Source organism: Sinohyriopsis cumingii, unplaced genomic scaffold (genome assembly GCF_028554795.1).
Source record: "Sinohyriopsis cumingii isolate HCF-2022 unplaced genomic scaffold, ASM2855479v2 utg000940l, whole genome shotgun sequence".
Classification (NCBI taxonomy): Eukaryota; Metazoa; Mollusca; class Bivalvia; order Unionida; family Unionidae; genus Sinohyriopsis; species Sinohyriopsis cumingii.
This window is the reverse complement of record NW_028315945.1, coordinates 324,308-337,284: the sequence shown is the minus strand read 5'-3', so window position 1 is coordinate 337,284 and position 12,977 is coordinate 324,308. Positions and strand designations below refer to the sequence as shown.

At 39.2% G+C, this 12,977-nt stretch overlaps 1 protein-coding gene across 4 annotated transcripts in view; it reads right to left on the bottom strand.

Annotated features, from left to right (window-relative positions):
• The window catches only part of LOC149772978 (uncharacterized), a 48,239-nt gene extending 45,765 nt beyond the window's left edge, over nt 1-2,474 (bottom strand). The window contains exon 1 of one of the 4 annotated variants that reach the window (XM_089947011.1): nt 2,079-2,474. In XM_089947011.1, the coding sequence (XP_089803137.1) occupies nt 2,079-2,133 (55 nt within the window). In that variant the 5' untranslated portion in view covers nt 2,134-2,474. The remainder of the gene's footprint in view (nt 1-2,078) is intronic. The other 3 variants (XM_089947009.1, XM_089947010.1, XM_089947012.1) reach the window with 3 other exon arrangements.
• Nucleotides 2,475-12,977: the final 10,503 nt, after the last annotated feature.

Here is a 12,977-nt window from a genome sequence, read left to right as displayed (position 1 = left end):
AAAACTGTGTGTCATTCTTGTGAAAATACTCCAGCAGTGTCCACGTGATGAAGACTGTATGCAATGGTTGTGAAAACACCACTACTGCGTTTTAGTAATGAAGGGTGTGAAATCATTGTAAAAACACCCCAATTGCATCTTAGTAATGAAGACTGAAATCACAGTGAAAACACCACTACAGTGTCATATTAATGAAGACTGAAACCATAGTGAAAACACCACTACAGCGTCCTAGTAATGAAGACTGTGAAATCATTGTGGAAACACCACTACAGCGTTTTAGTAATGAAGAGTGTGAAATCATTGTAAAAACACCCCAATTGCATCTTAGTAATGAAGACTGAAATCACAGTGAAAACACCACTACAGTGTCATATTAATGAAGACTGAAACCATAGTGAAAACACCACTACAGCGTCCTAGTAATGAAGACTGTGAAATCATTGTGGAAACACCACTACAGCGTTTTAGTAATGAAGAGTGTGAAATCATTGTAAAAACACCCCAATTGCATCTTAGTAATGAAGACTGAAATCACAGTGAAAACACCACTACAGTGTCCTATTAATGAAGACTGAAACCATAGTGAAAATACCACTACAGCGTTTTAGTAATGAAGACTGTGAAATCATTGTGGAAACACCCCAATTGCATCTTAGTAATGAATATTGCACGCCATTGTTGTAAAACTACCCCAATATCGTCCAAATGATGAAGCTTGTGTGCAGCTGTTGTGAAAACACCACAACAGCATATAAGTAATGAAAATTGTATACCAGTCTTGTGAAAACACCCCAAAAGTGTCATAGCAATGAAGATTGTATGAAATATTTGTGAAAACATGCCAACAGCGTCCAAGTGATGAAGAATTTATGCCAATGTTATGAAAATACCCCAAAAGCATCTTAGTAATGAAGAATGTATGCCATTATTGTGAGAAACACACCAACAGCGTCTTGGCAATGACGACTATGCAATCTATGTGAAAACGCCGCAATAGCGTCTTAGTAATGACACTTTGCAACTGTTGTGAAAACACCCCAATAGCGTCTTAGTAATGACACTTTGCAACTGTTATGAAAACACTCCAATAGCGTCTTAGTGATGACACTTTGCAACTGTTTTGAAAACACCCCAATAGCGTCTTAGTAATGACACTTTGCAACTGTTGTGAAAACACCCCAATAGCGTCTTAGTAATGACACTTTGCAACTGTTGTGAAAACACCCCAATAGCGTCTTAGTAATGACACTTTGCAACTCTGGTGACAACACCCCAAAAGTCTCCGATAGTAAGCATATTAAACAAAGGCAAGGAGAGAATGTGAATTTTTAAAATAAAAAATAACATCCAGAAAAGATGCCTATGGGATCCAATATATATAGTCAGAGTCTAAAGCTGCTAACGTCACTCTAAATAGTATAGACAGCCCTAATCTGTAAACAGGACTTTGCAGATAACGTTTCGTAGTTAAAACTGGGTAAATACTTGATAAACGTCAGAAACAAGTTTAATTCGTAAACATCATCGGTATCATGTGTGACCAGACAACCACGGCAACTCGCTCGTACTGTCTGAATCGCATCGTGCTTTTAAAATGAATTAAACGTATTTTATTGCTATTTGTGGAAAATTGCTTCCTTATCAATTTCAAACTACTCCGCCAGCCATTTTACTTCCAAATCCTCCACACTTGCAGAGGCACCCTATCATATTAAATGGTTCATGAATTTAAGGATAATCTGACTGACATCCTCAGTGGTTTCTAACGTAACATAGATAATTCATGTGGTAAATCAACCGCTGGGTTATGCCCCTGATCATAACAAATGGTCGTTTGCAAAGAATCAATAACCGGTATACACTAGAATCCACCCCTACCCTCAACTCCTTGTGCCAAAATAATGTTCTTCACTGAGGAACGTGAAGCAGTGGGGTACTACCTTCTTCTCTATCACCACCTGACACTGGGGTGGGGTCTCTAAAAACTTGAAATATACAGTATACGAAGCGAAACTAATTACCGCTATCTGCACAATTATACGATTTTTCTGTTTTAAATCTACAATTATACTTACACTGCACCAGTCCGAGGAATAAGAGCACAGAATACTGTAAATTCAAGATCGACATTTTGCTTGTTTGACACGGGTGGGGCCGACTGCTATGCAAGTCCTTTGTGGTAGCGAAATTCCGTGTTCCAGTATAGAATTCTATTTGTGTTAATTGTTAGGACAGGCAAGCATTCACTCGCAGCCTATTCATGTACTGGACCGTGTGAAACCAACCGGAGAAACGGCGGTCACGTGTTTCAATAAACTACACTCCTAATTTTGAGTCAACCATATTGTCGTCTGGTATTCTCTGTACTATTAAGTCATATTTCAGACGAACAGTACAATTTTCCTTTTCGTACAGAAGGACACGTCCATATAATTTGTGCCGTTTAAATATAAATGCAAAGGGATAAATTACATCATCTTGCTTTGCTCATAGTAATGCAGGTTCCTACACGACTTATACCAAGGTAAATGTTAAAACCACCACTTGCCATTTGTAAATAGTTCATCTTTAACGTGGGGGTAACATGGGGCAGTTAATTTGCACTTGGATTAATTTGCGCAATACGCAGTCAATTAAATACGTTATTTCGAACTATATACAACATCGTTTTTGAACGACAACGAATCTGAGAAGATTACTGTTAGTTCCGCTGTCTTCGATGTTTCCGGCTTGGTACAATCAAAATGGATGGTTATTCGTCATCATTATCATCATCATCATTGGGATTGTGCTTTGTTTGATCACAAGATTAATTTCACCATAATTTGCAGATAAATAGCTTGAAAGCTCAATTTCTTGAGGAGATTTAGCTTAGATAAATATTTATATTTACTTTTTGTGAGAGATACATCTTTATTTTGTTTAAGATCCTACAAATTTATTGAATGTGTGCTATAGACAATAATGAACGACCTTTATCTCATTACTCTGGGATAAATCCATATTCATCTATTTACGGATGTATCATTTCCCTATGGACCATAAAGAGGGACTCTTCCCAGAGTTTTATAACTTCCCAACGGGCATTAAAAGAGACCCATCCCCCGCGTTTATCATTTTCCACATAGGCATAAATGGGGCCCTTACTAAAATGTAACTGGATAAAGGCGGATGAAGAGAAGAACATTACATTAGCTAATTTAAAAGTGCGAAGCGAAATCAGATTACCTGTTATATTTCAAGTCGTGTTTTTCGTCGTCCTATTATTTGATTAAAACCTGTTTCTTAAGAGATCAGAACTTTATACATTTTTTTAATAAAAATTCACATTGCTTTTGTTTAAATTATGTTTAAAGACGGTGAAACTTTGACGGACATACGGTTGCGATCGTCGAAAAACAGAACTTTTCGAGGAGTAATATGGTCACGTGACAAATCGAAATGGCGATTGGTTGTTGTTGTTGTAGGGTTTAACGCAATTTTTCAGCACACGATAGGCTATACATGGCGGCCAGTATTAATGGTGGAGGAAGAACCCGGGAATACACCAGAAAGAACCACCGACCCACGAGAAGCTACTGGAAAGCTTTCTCACATATCTACATTGGCTGAATCCGAGACTGGAACCCACGCAGATAGAGGTGAGATGGCAATGATCCGTAACGGAGAGCGCTTTAGCCCACACACACGCAGACACACAATTGTTACCGTATTGAGTTACGGTAGAAAGGACGGTACTCTAGTTTCAATGAGAGAGAGAGAGAGAGAGAGAGAGAGAGAGAGAGAGAGAGAGAGAGAGAATCTAGTAAAAAACAGAAACGCGGTATGAGAGGACAAAAAGAAATTGACATGAATTTACTATGAGATTCTGACGACGATGATGCATTCAATTTAAGAAATGTTCATGGGCAATTGTGTTAATTCATAATTTCATAAAAGGGATGTGTTATTTTTATTGTCGGATGACTGCAGTAACGTTTGCTTTATATTCTATCCCAAATTTAAGAAATGTCATGTTTTTTATGCAGCACACGCCTTGAGACTACAAATAATGTTACAACATTTCCCTAAAACTACATGCTGGAGAAATGTCAAAACGCGTCTTGCTCTATCGGCAGTCTAGACTAACTTAAAAATAGATCATATATTGTTACGGTTTTCTCAAAGCATGTTTTGGCTTTAGAATAGGAGTGTAGACCATGACTCATACAGTGCAAAACAAGACCGGACATAATTCGAATCATTTCTAAAAAGTTGTGTGCATGTTGTTGTTGTTGTTTGTTTTTTTTTTTTGTTTTTTTTTGTTTTGTTTTTTTTTTTCGAAAGTGGTAAATCTAATGTAAGAACTTTTCCGTTACACGTTGCAGTATAAAAATAAGATATCTGACAGATACAAGCACAATTCAATTCTATATTTATATTTACCTATGGAAGAAAAATCGTTCTACAATTCATTTTATTAGGTAGAAGTGTTTGAAATTTTGTTATAAAACAAACATAACAGTTATTGTGACTACTGACCAAATTCTTGGAGAGGTATCTTAAAACAGTAAAAGATACCAATAGGATTTCAAAATCGAAATAATTTTGTAAGAAACGCTGTGTGTGCGTGTGTGTGTGTGTGTGTGAAACAGAGAGAATTGACTTTAGGACGTAGAGAAGAGAATCTCTTATTCCTACTTCTAAAATTATTAAACAGAGAACTGACATTACTTCGGAGAGAGAGAGAGAAAGAGAAAGAGAGAGAGAGAGAGAGAGAGAATATTTTATTCCTACCTTTAACAATATCACGGCACTTACTTTTATATGGTATATTTTCTTAAAAATTCAGTAGTACACATCCCACTTAGAAAATCACATCAATAGAAAAATTAGGTACAATAGCACAATAGTTAACTACAGACATAGCTGACTAAAAGACTTCAATTCCTGAAAATGTCGATGTAAAGTTATCATAAAATATTACAACCAAGCATTCCGTGATGTTTTTTGCAACAAGAATGGTACAATTTCCATTGGTCACACACACTGTACGACTGTCTGTACATAAAGTTCCATTTTTTTTAATGAAGCGAATGCTAGTTAGGCGCAGAAAAGACCAATCCTGTCACTGTATGAATTGCCAATGAAGTCGATTCGAAGCGAAAGGGGTAATGAAAATATATATGTAGTCAATGAAATTGCTAATAACGAGTGACGCATTGTTTTGTTCTAAGGTAGTGTGGAAAATAATGCTTATACTTTATAGTGTTTTACCATTGCAAGGCAGACAGGCAGGAGTATAAATTTGCAATCCTGTGTTGTGTACTGCGCCATTATCCATGCCACGCTAAATACTGAACTGGCACTTTATAGGTTCACGTTTTGAAACGGACATATTCCTTTTGATTTCGATATTTTTTACATACACATACTCACATAGGGAGAGAGAGAGAGAGAGAGAGAGAGAGAGAGAGACTGTCTAGAAGCAGTTTTTTTTTCTTTTTTCAAATTTGTGAATTTGGATGTTTAAATGCGATGAAGAAATATGGTAACGTTGCACGTAAGTATCTGTTTTGAAAAATGGCGAAGATCCGATACAGATTTTTCACCTGACACATGTAAATTGGAGAGTGTGTACAAGTTTCAAAACTTAAGTCACATAGCTTTCCATTGCTGGTAGACATTTTGGCTTTTGAAAATGTGAAGCAGAGCAAGTCATTGTCACTAACAGCAGTAGAAGAAGAGCTATATATAGAGTGAGCGAACTTGGTTAAATCTTATCTGAATCAGCAATCAGGATGAAAAGATCGCGCGATTTCAGTGAGAAAAAAAGAAGAAAATAAGAGGCAACGATGTGTTATATCGTCTCGTACACAAGAGGAAGTGTTGGTTAATACCCATGCCAGCGATTTTGAAGACGAAATGAGCGAACCCGAATAAACGTCGTCAACGTCTACCACAAGGCCGAGAGAGCCTGCCTCCAGCGCAAGTCGAACATTTCCAGAAAATTAATACCACATTCGAGAGACCCGGAAAAGTACTTCCGGAAAATGAATACTACATTCGAGAAAACCAGAAATGTACTTCCGGAAAAAAAAATATCACAATCGAGAGACCCAGAAACGTACTTACGGAAAATTTAGAACCATGCCGTACATGTACATGGTGAAATTTAACGAGTTCAAATCCGAAGTGCCGCTCCAGAAAGCAGAAGATTTCAACACTGATTTGTGGGATTTCTTGTAAAAGACACTGAAGCAACAATGCCAAGCCGAAGAAGACGATCGTTTGAGATTTTCCGTTTATTTTCCTTTTATCACGACAATTTGAAACAGCCGTCTAGATCAAATTCAGCACCCCGGCAGAGTCGACACCCTCTAAATTCAACACGTTTAGCATCCTAACGACGACTTTCGCATCACCCATGAAAAGAGTCACTTTAAATGGCCCAAGTCCAACGGCAGATGACGCAGAAATGTGTTATTGGTGGCCGACATCCGCAGCACCAAGCACAGCAACGTTCAAATTGACATCTCCCAAGACCAGATGTGTTTAACCTGAGAAATCTTCGTGGGTCGAAGGAACGCTGGCAAGAACGATAACGTATAATGAAGAAAAGAGCGTAGAAGAACATTCGACCATCATACTGAACCAGACAATAAAAATAAGATTAATTTCTATTAAACAGACATGCATATCTAAGAGACCGCGTGTGGCATTCTTGAAATGCACCAACTTCTAGACACCTTGCTTCCACGTTACACATTAAAAGTATACTCTCACGTGATTAAGCGGGCCTCTGGTGTTTCGAGCGCCCGATTTCCCAAACGGAAAATACCATTCACGAAAAACATTTCGATGTCATTACCAGTATCACCCAATTTCTCGGATTGCTTATTTCTGAGGGTAATCTGACCAATGATGCAAACGTAGGGAGCAACACATTAATTACGGAGAGATATGCCGGTTTTTCTAGCTTCTGAACCCTGTACTCCAAAGGAGAAAAACAAAACAATTCACTGCTCATCTTGGCAGCAAACTTTTTTCAGTCATGTGTGCTACGAGCAACATCGCATGACGCAAGGTCAACAACAGAAAAGTTTTTGACAATTATTGCTATTGTGCTCTACCTTTGAAAATCTCGTGCGCACCAACCTCCCCAAGTTTATAAAGGGAAGAAACGATGCCGTTTTTGTGGCCAAGGTTCCAGGAGGACGTGAAAACATATTTCAGTAAACTCTTCCGGATATTGACCAATGAATCCAGAAACCCATTTACAACACATGGAGCGAAGAAGATATTCAACATAACGGAATAGCGGAGACTTCCATTGGTATGCCACGCTGATGGCTGAAAATGTTCCCGGGATACGAAGGGCAATTTCTGCAGCATTGTAACGAATGCCCCAAAGTCATCATGAAGGGAGTAAAAATCATCACATGCAAGTGAGACAAGCAGAGTATTCAGTGAATTATTTGGCCATGCCTTTGAGTCAAATGCCTAAAACGTTTTGAATTACAGAACTGGCTATAGGGTATTTTCCCCACTTTTTCAATATTAAAGCGAATCAACACGAAGTCTCGCCCGATTTGCATGATGCTCACTATTACTACCGGACAATATGCACAAAGAACAACGAGAAGCCTTCTTCGCCTGCTACCACACTCACGTTTCCAATCCCTTCCACTTTCAGCAATAAATGTTAAAGCATTGCCGATCCGATGTGAATATTTTAGGCTATTGCTGTGGAAAAGTTTGACAATTTGTTTATGGAACACAAATGAATCGAGCCTTCGAAGGAATCCTCTACAAAAACCAAATTAAACTTCTTAGTGCACAACACATTCATGCATGAGAACACACTGGATATCATATACTCTCAGACTTTCCAGTTCATCAATCGTGGATACTCGACCGAAGCTTTGCGTTGGCTACATTACGGAGGAGGTGAAAACAAAATTTGAAATGTTTCGGTGGATCGCTGAAATTTAGAAGGCTCGAAGGGCGTCTACGAATTTCATGGATGCTTATTTAACGGATGCCCTACCTGCCACCCTCAGAGACAGGAGAAAAGTCAATTATCAGACAGCATCAACGAAAAATTGTACGAGAGCACATACCAACGACACATGAAGTTAGAATAACAAGTATACCGAGTAATAGAAATGTGTGAGCACGGCTTTACTAAACTGATCTAGTGGTATTTGGAACCTCTGGATCTCAACGACCGTTTATTTTGGGGAAGAACGAAAGCTACACGCTTGCTGAATGATGTGGACGAATCTCAAGGAGAAGAAATCAAATACCTCGTCGTTTGTTCGCTGTATCCTTGGGTGTGCAAATGTTGTTACTCTACAATTGGAAATCCTCAGATACTTTATTACCCTCGGTCCCAAACATTACGGCCACCAAAACCGCGACCAACGATGAGAAACGGATGCCAACTGCAGAGCAAAAAACATGACACTGAACTATTGAACAGATCAAATGTTGAACTTTGGCTTGCTGAAAGAGGTTCTACAGTCTGGAGAGGATAACCACCTTGGATCCCCACAAAATCGTAAGGTTAGAAAACCAACGAATCGTTAGTCACCCTTTGAAAAAAAATTTCAAATCATGAACCAGAAAAGAGTGTGATTTCCAGACTTTAACACTTTACATTACGGACATGCTGATATCCTTCGGTATAAAAAGGGAAGACTTCCAAGACTAACTCTTTATTGGAGACTAAAAACGGAGAGCTAGAAAGATGAACCATTCCATCTATTACCTCCTAAACAAGGACATTTTCTGTGAATAACTAAGGACATTCATAATGGCCTGATATGGGTATAAAAAATTGTCACCATTCCACGATCTTTATAAGAGGTGTTGCAACAGATCCCGTGGAAGGAAATCAATGACCGAATTTAGACATTGGAGGATTACCAAATTAATTGTACAGTATTTGTTTCCATTGCATGTAGGATGTCACGTGGTGTGTGCGTGTTAGTGACTACGTTTTTGGGATTTCGTTTATCATCAGATTCATTGTAGACTATTCAAGAACAGTACTCGCAACGACATCATGGTCACTAAACCTTTAAATGAACACGATATAATAATTCTGTTAAAAGCGTTGCGCTTTCTGAGTTATACTTCCCTACCTCTTTATGAAAAAAAAAATCGAGATGCTTAACACTGGAAAGATGTGTTAGTTTCGATACTTGGACGCAAGAAGTGACTGACAATATCTGGCATTGACTTAAAGACTAAGTGAACATGACATTCACAATCGTGTTATAGACAGTGGTAGAAGAACCCAACACATAGGAAAACCATGTTCAGAACAGTAACGTCGTCGACATCGACATCTTCAAAAAAAATCATTCGGAGAGGAAAATGAGAGACTGTGTGTGGTGTAGAGATTCAGACAAAAATGACAACTTGTCCCTAGAAATTCTAAAGCACACTTTAAGAAACAATAGTATTTAATAGGAGCATTTTGGGGAAAATGAAAATCCCAGTCAAAAAGGTCGTGGGACCTGTATGAAAGGCTATCTTGAGTGGGATTGGACCGAACACGCACTCAAGGTAAATAAATGTCTGTGTGTCTGTATTACTGCATAATAAGACGTATCACAGGATAGGGCACTGATGTTATGACGTCACACCGGTTCCGTGCGTAAACGCTCATCGGGGCACCTGATTTATGGACGAGTGGGAATCGGCGAACACACTCGTCTTTTAATGTCCGAATAGGCAGAGAGGGAGGAATTCAGAAAGGAGGACCAAACATCGCAGGAATGTATCTGAAACGCCACAATACTATTGCCAAATTCAACCCAGTTGCTTATATACTGGGTGTTCCCTATTACCAATTCTGTATTAGCCACAATCGTAATTACAGTCTCTTAATTAAGTTTTAAATTGTTCTATGTTAACTACTTCCAAAAGCACATAGTGTGCATTAATTTATTTAAGTCAAAACAAATTTAGGTCTGAGAGACCAGTGGAAATTTTTTAATGTCAAGTTAGGTATTGTGGTTTTGATTTTGAACGCTGATCAAAGGATCATATTAGGTTATCATAGTACTATCAAGTCGAGATTTCAAGCTAAATTGAAATATCTTTTTAGAATGTCAATTTTTTGTTTAGGTCTCCCAGGACATAGTTTTTCCATTGATGGTGTGTTTTGATTGGTTTTGTCTGCACTCCATGGAATTTCAGAAGCTCTTTTATCCCCATCACCAAGATTGTTATTGGGCAGTCATAAAATTCTTCTCCCCGGGTGCTGATATCTACGATGGCTTCCTTTACATCTTCAAATGTTTTCATGTATTTCTTTCCTCGTGTTCCTTCGTAGTAGATTTTTGGTGGGCCTCTAGTATTGTCCGGAGTGCATCATTAAAGTATGTAGCTGCTTTGGCATTTTCTAGTAAGTCAAATAGGTCGGCCACATAGTTGTCCACGTTTGTTTGTGGAGTTGTGGCTTGGACTGTCTTGGTTGGGATATTTCTTGTTTTTGTGGCATTGGTTTCTTTGTGTCGTTTTTCGTAGCTAGGTGTTGTGTTTTGCTTTTATCTCGTGTTGTTCCGATTTGTGGTCTGGCACCAGGCATTGATGACTTTGTTGTAGTTTCGTCTGTTGAGAGTGTGGTACGTTGTTTTGTTTTTGTGTATGCTCACTAGTTTCAGTTGTTGTTACTGCTATTGAAACCTTTCCAGCTTTTTTCTGCTCTCTTCTTCTCATATTAGCATAAGTGTAGTTCGCTTTGCTTGGGAGCGAAGGCTCGCTCCCGTTGCGATTTGGAGGTTTACCCCCCTTATCACATTCAACGCTTGTTGTGGGAAACATCCTTCCATCTCTGACTGTCTTAATGCTAATGCTGTACGTGCTGCTCGCCGCTGGTTTAGTCGACGAATCAGAATACTCCACACAACCATCAAAGGGAAAGCAGACGGCTACCCTGTGGGTTCCTGGGGTATGACTCGTTTTTGTTGATGATATAAGCTTCATGGTCTTGAGGTTTGCGATGAGGCAGTTCATATTTAGCATACACGACAGGATTCCAAGTAGCAGTGTACGAACTGGGGTTGAAAAGGTATTAAAGTTCCCAGGAATCTATTTTTTCTTTCTTGTGTTTTTTTCATTAATTCAATCCGAACGTTTTGCTTGAAGATCTCTGACAAGTAACCATTTCTTTGCCTTGTCTCTGCACTGTGAGACAAGAGAGCTTCGATGTGATGGATCTCTAGAGTCATCAATGGAGGAGAGGAATGTTCACGCAAATTTGTATACTACTGATGCAGCACAGCTTCTTCTGAGATGAGGATCCAAGCTTCGTCTAGATACTCGCCGGAACTTATAGGGTGAAAATGTCCCTCGTAGCTGCCTTGGTCTGGAGTGAAATCAAAAGCCCACAAAGCGTAGTCTCCTGCATAATCGCCATATGTAATACCGTGACTGGTGTTGGTCCCTAACTGTCCAGTGGCTTCGTATAGGGACAAGTACGATCTCAAGTAATTCTTCCTCTTAAAGTCAGGTTCGAAGGGTATGGTACACAAGGTCTTGCCATCGCGACTGACTTCGATCTTTTTTTACGTTGAAGTGCTAAAAATTTAAATATTTTTTTCCGAAGGCTCTGTTAAATGCTGAATTCTCGACGATACCAATGGTTAAATGTTTGGGTAACTGCTCTTGGAACAGATGATATTCGATCATGGAACGACGATTCTTGGAAATGGTGAATGTTTTCACTTCCACGCATCTTATCGGATACTTGGCGGTCGTTCTGCTCTAAATGTGATTGATGTCGTTTCCCACTTTAGGTAACACTTCCACGCGACGCACGTAGAGTTTGACGTCGTCGATTTCGGTTTTGCAATTAGAATCATCAGCCATCAAATGGAAAACGATACTGCTGCTATTCAACCTCAGGAGGACATCCACCCCGTTCAGTATATACTTCCGTTGGAACCACATGTCCAAATGCAAGCGATCCATCAGTCCTAAAATCTGCCCCTCTTAATTTTGTTTAGTCGCTCTTCAAATTCATCATTCTCTTTCAATAATGTGTCAAACTGGTCCGCGTCATCAGGTTCACAAAGCACGCATGCACCCAGATGGGTGTTCTTCACGTCTGTTCCGTAAGTCAAGAGCCTTTCCAAGTAGGCACGCTGCTGGTGACTAGTTTGTTATTCAAGTACAAGTCCACTCCGCTAAACAAGGAATGCATGAAATTGTTGACGGAAGCTAATTTCTCATCGCCGTTTATATTACCGCCATTCTTATCTACACTTTTGACTTAAAGGTACAAGTACCTGCTGTTGAGATCAATGTAATCTTCGGGCTGTCCATTGATTTCAAACTCGATTGGACCTGAAACCGTTAAAGAGGAGACGGGATGAAATTCTACCCATTGGGATTCTTGCATCGTCATCATAGTGGGTGGTATGGCAAACAGATCCAGTTCCTACTTGGAACAGGCGCAAGACTCTCCGTGCATCGTTTTCTTTCTTTCTTTCTTTTTTCTCTCTGTATTTTTTTAAATAATCAAAAAAGTCTCGTACGAACATAAAGACCTCTGAAGTGGTATTTTCGTCGTCTATTTCTGCGTTGTCCTTGCTGTTGCGTCAGCGAAGCAAGAATTCCTGACTCAGCAGTGTCCAGGGCATTTATAGGAGTTTCTCGTCGGCCCAATATGTCTTTAACAGTTTGCAGCAAGACACTTTTGCCTGATCTCAAGAAAGTTTCTTTGGGGTTTTGTTTGTCGATGATGACATTTTGGAGAAATTCTTTGACGTGCGTCAAAGTTGCATCGTTCAAGACGCACAATCCTTGTGTCACCATCGGTTTCAAAATGAAGGCCACCGAACGAAAGGCCGATTTTAACATATCTCATAAACCACGTCCTTGTAGTCGAGCGACTCCTGGGTACGCATGATACATGACTTACGAGTCGTTAGATAATCGATTTTTCGAAAATGGAGTTTCACTATGACTTTTCCTTT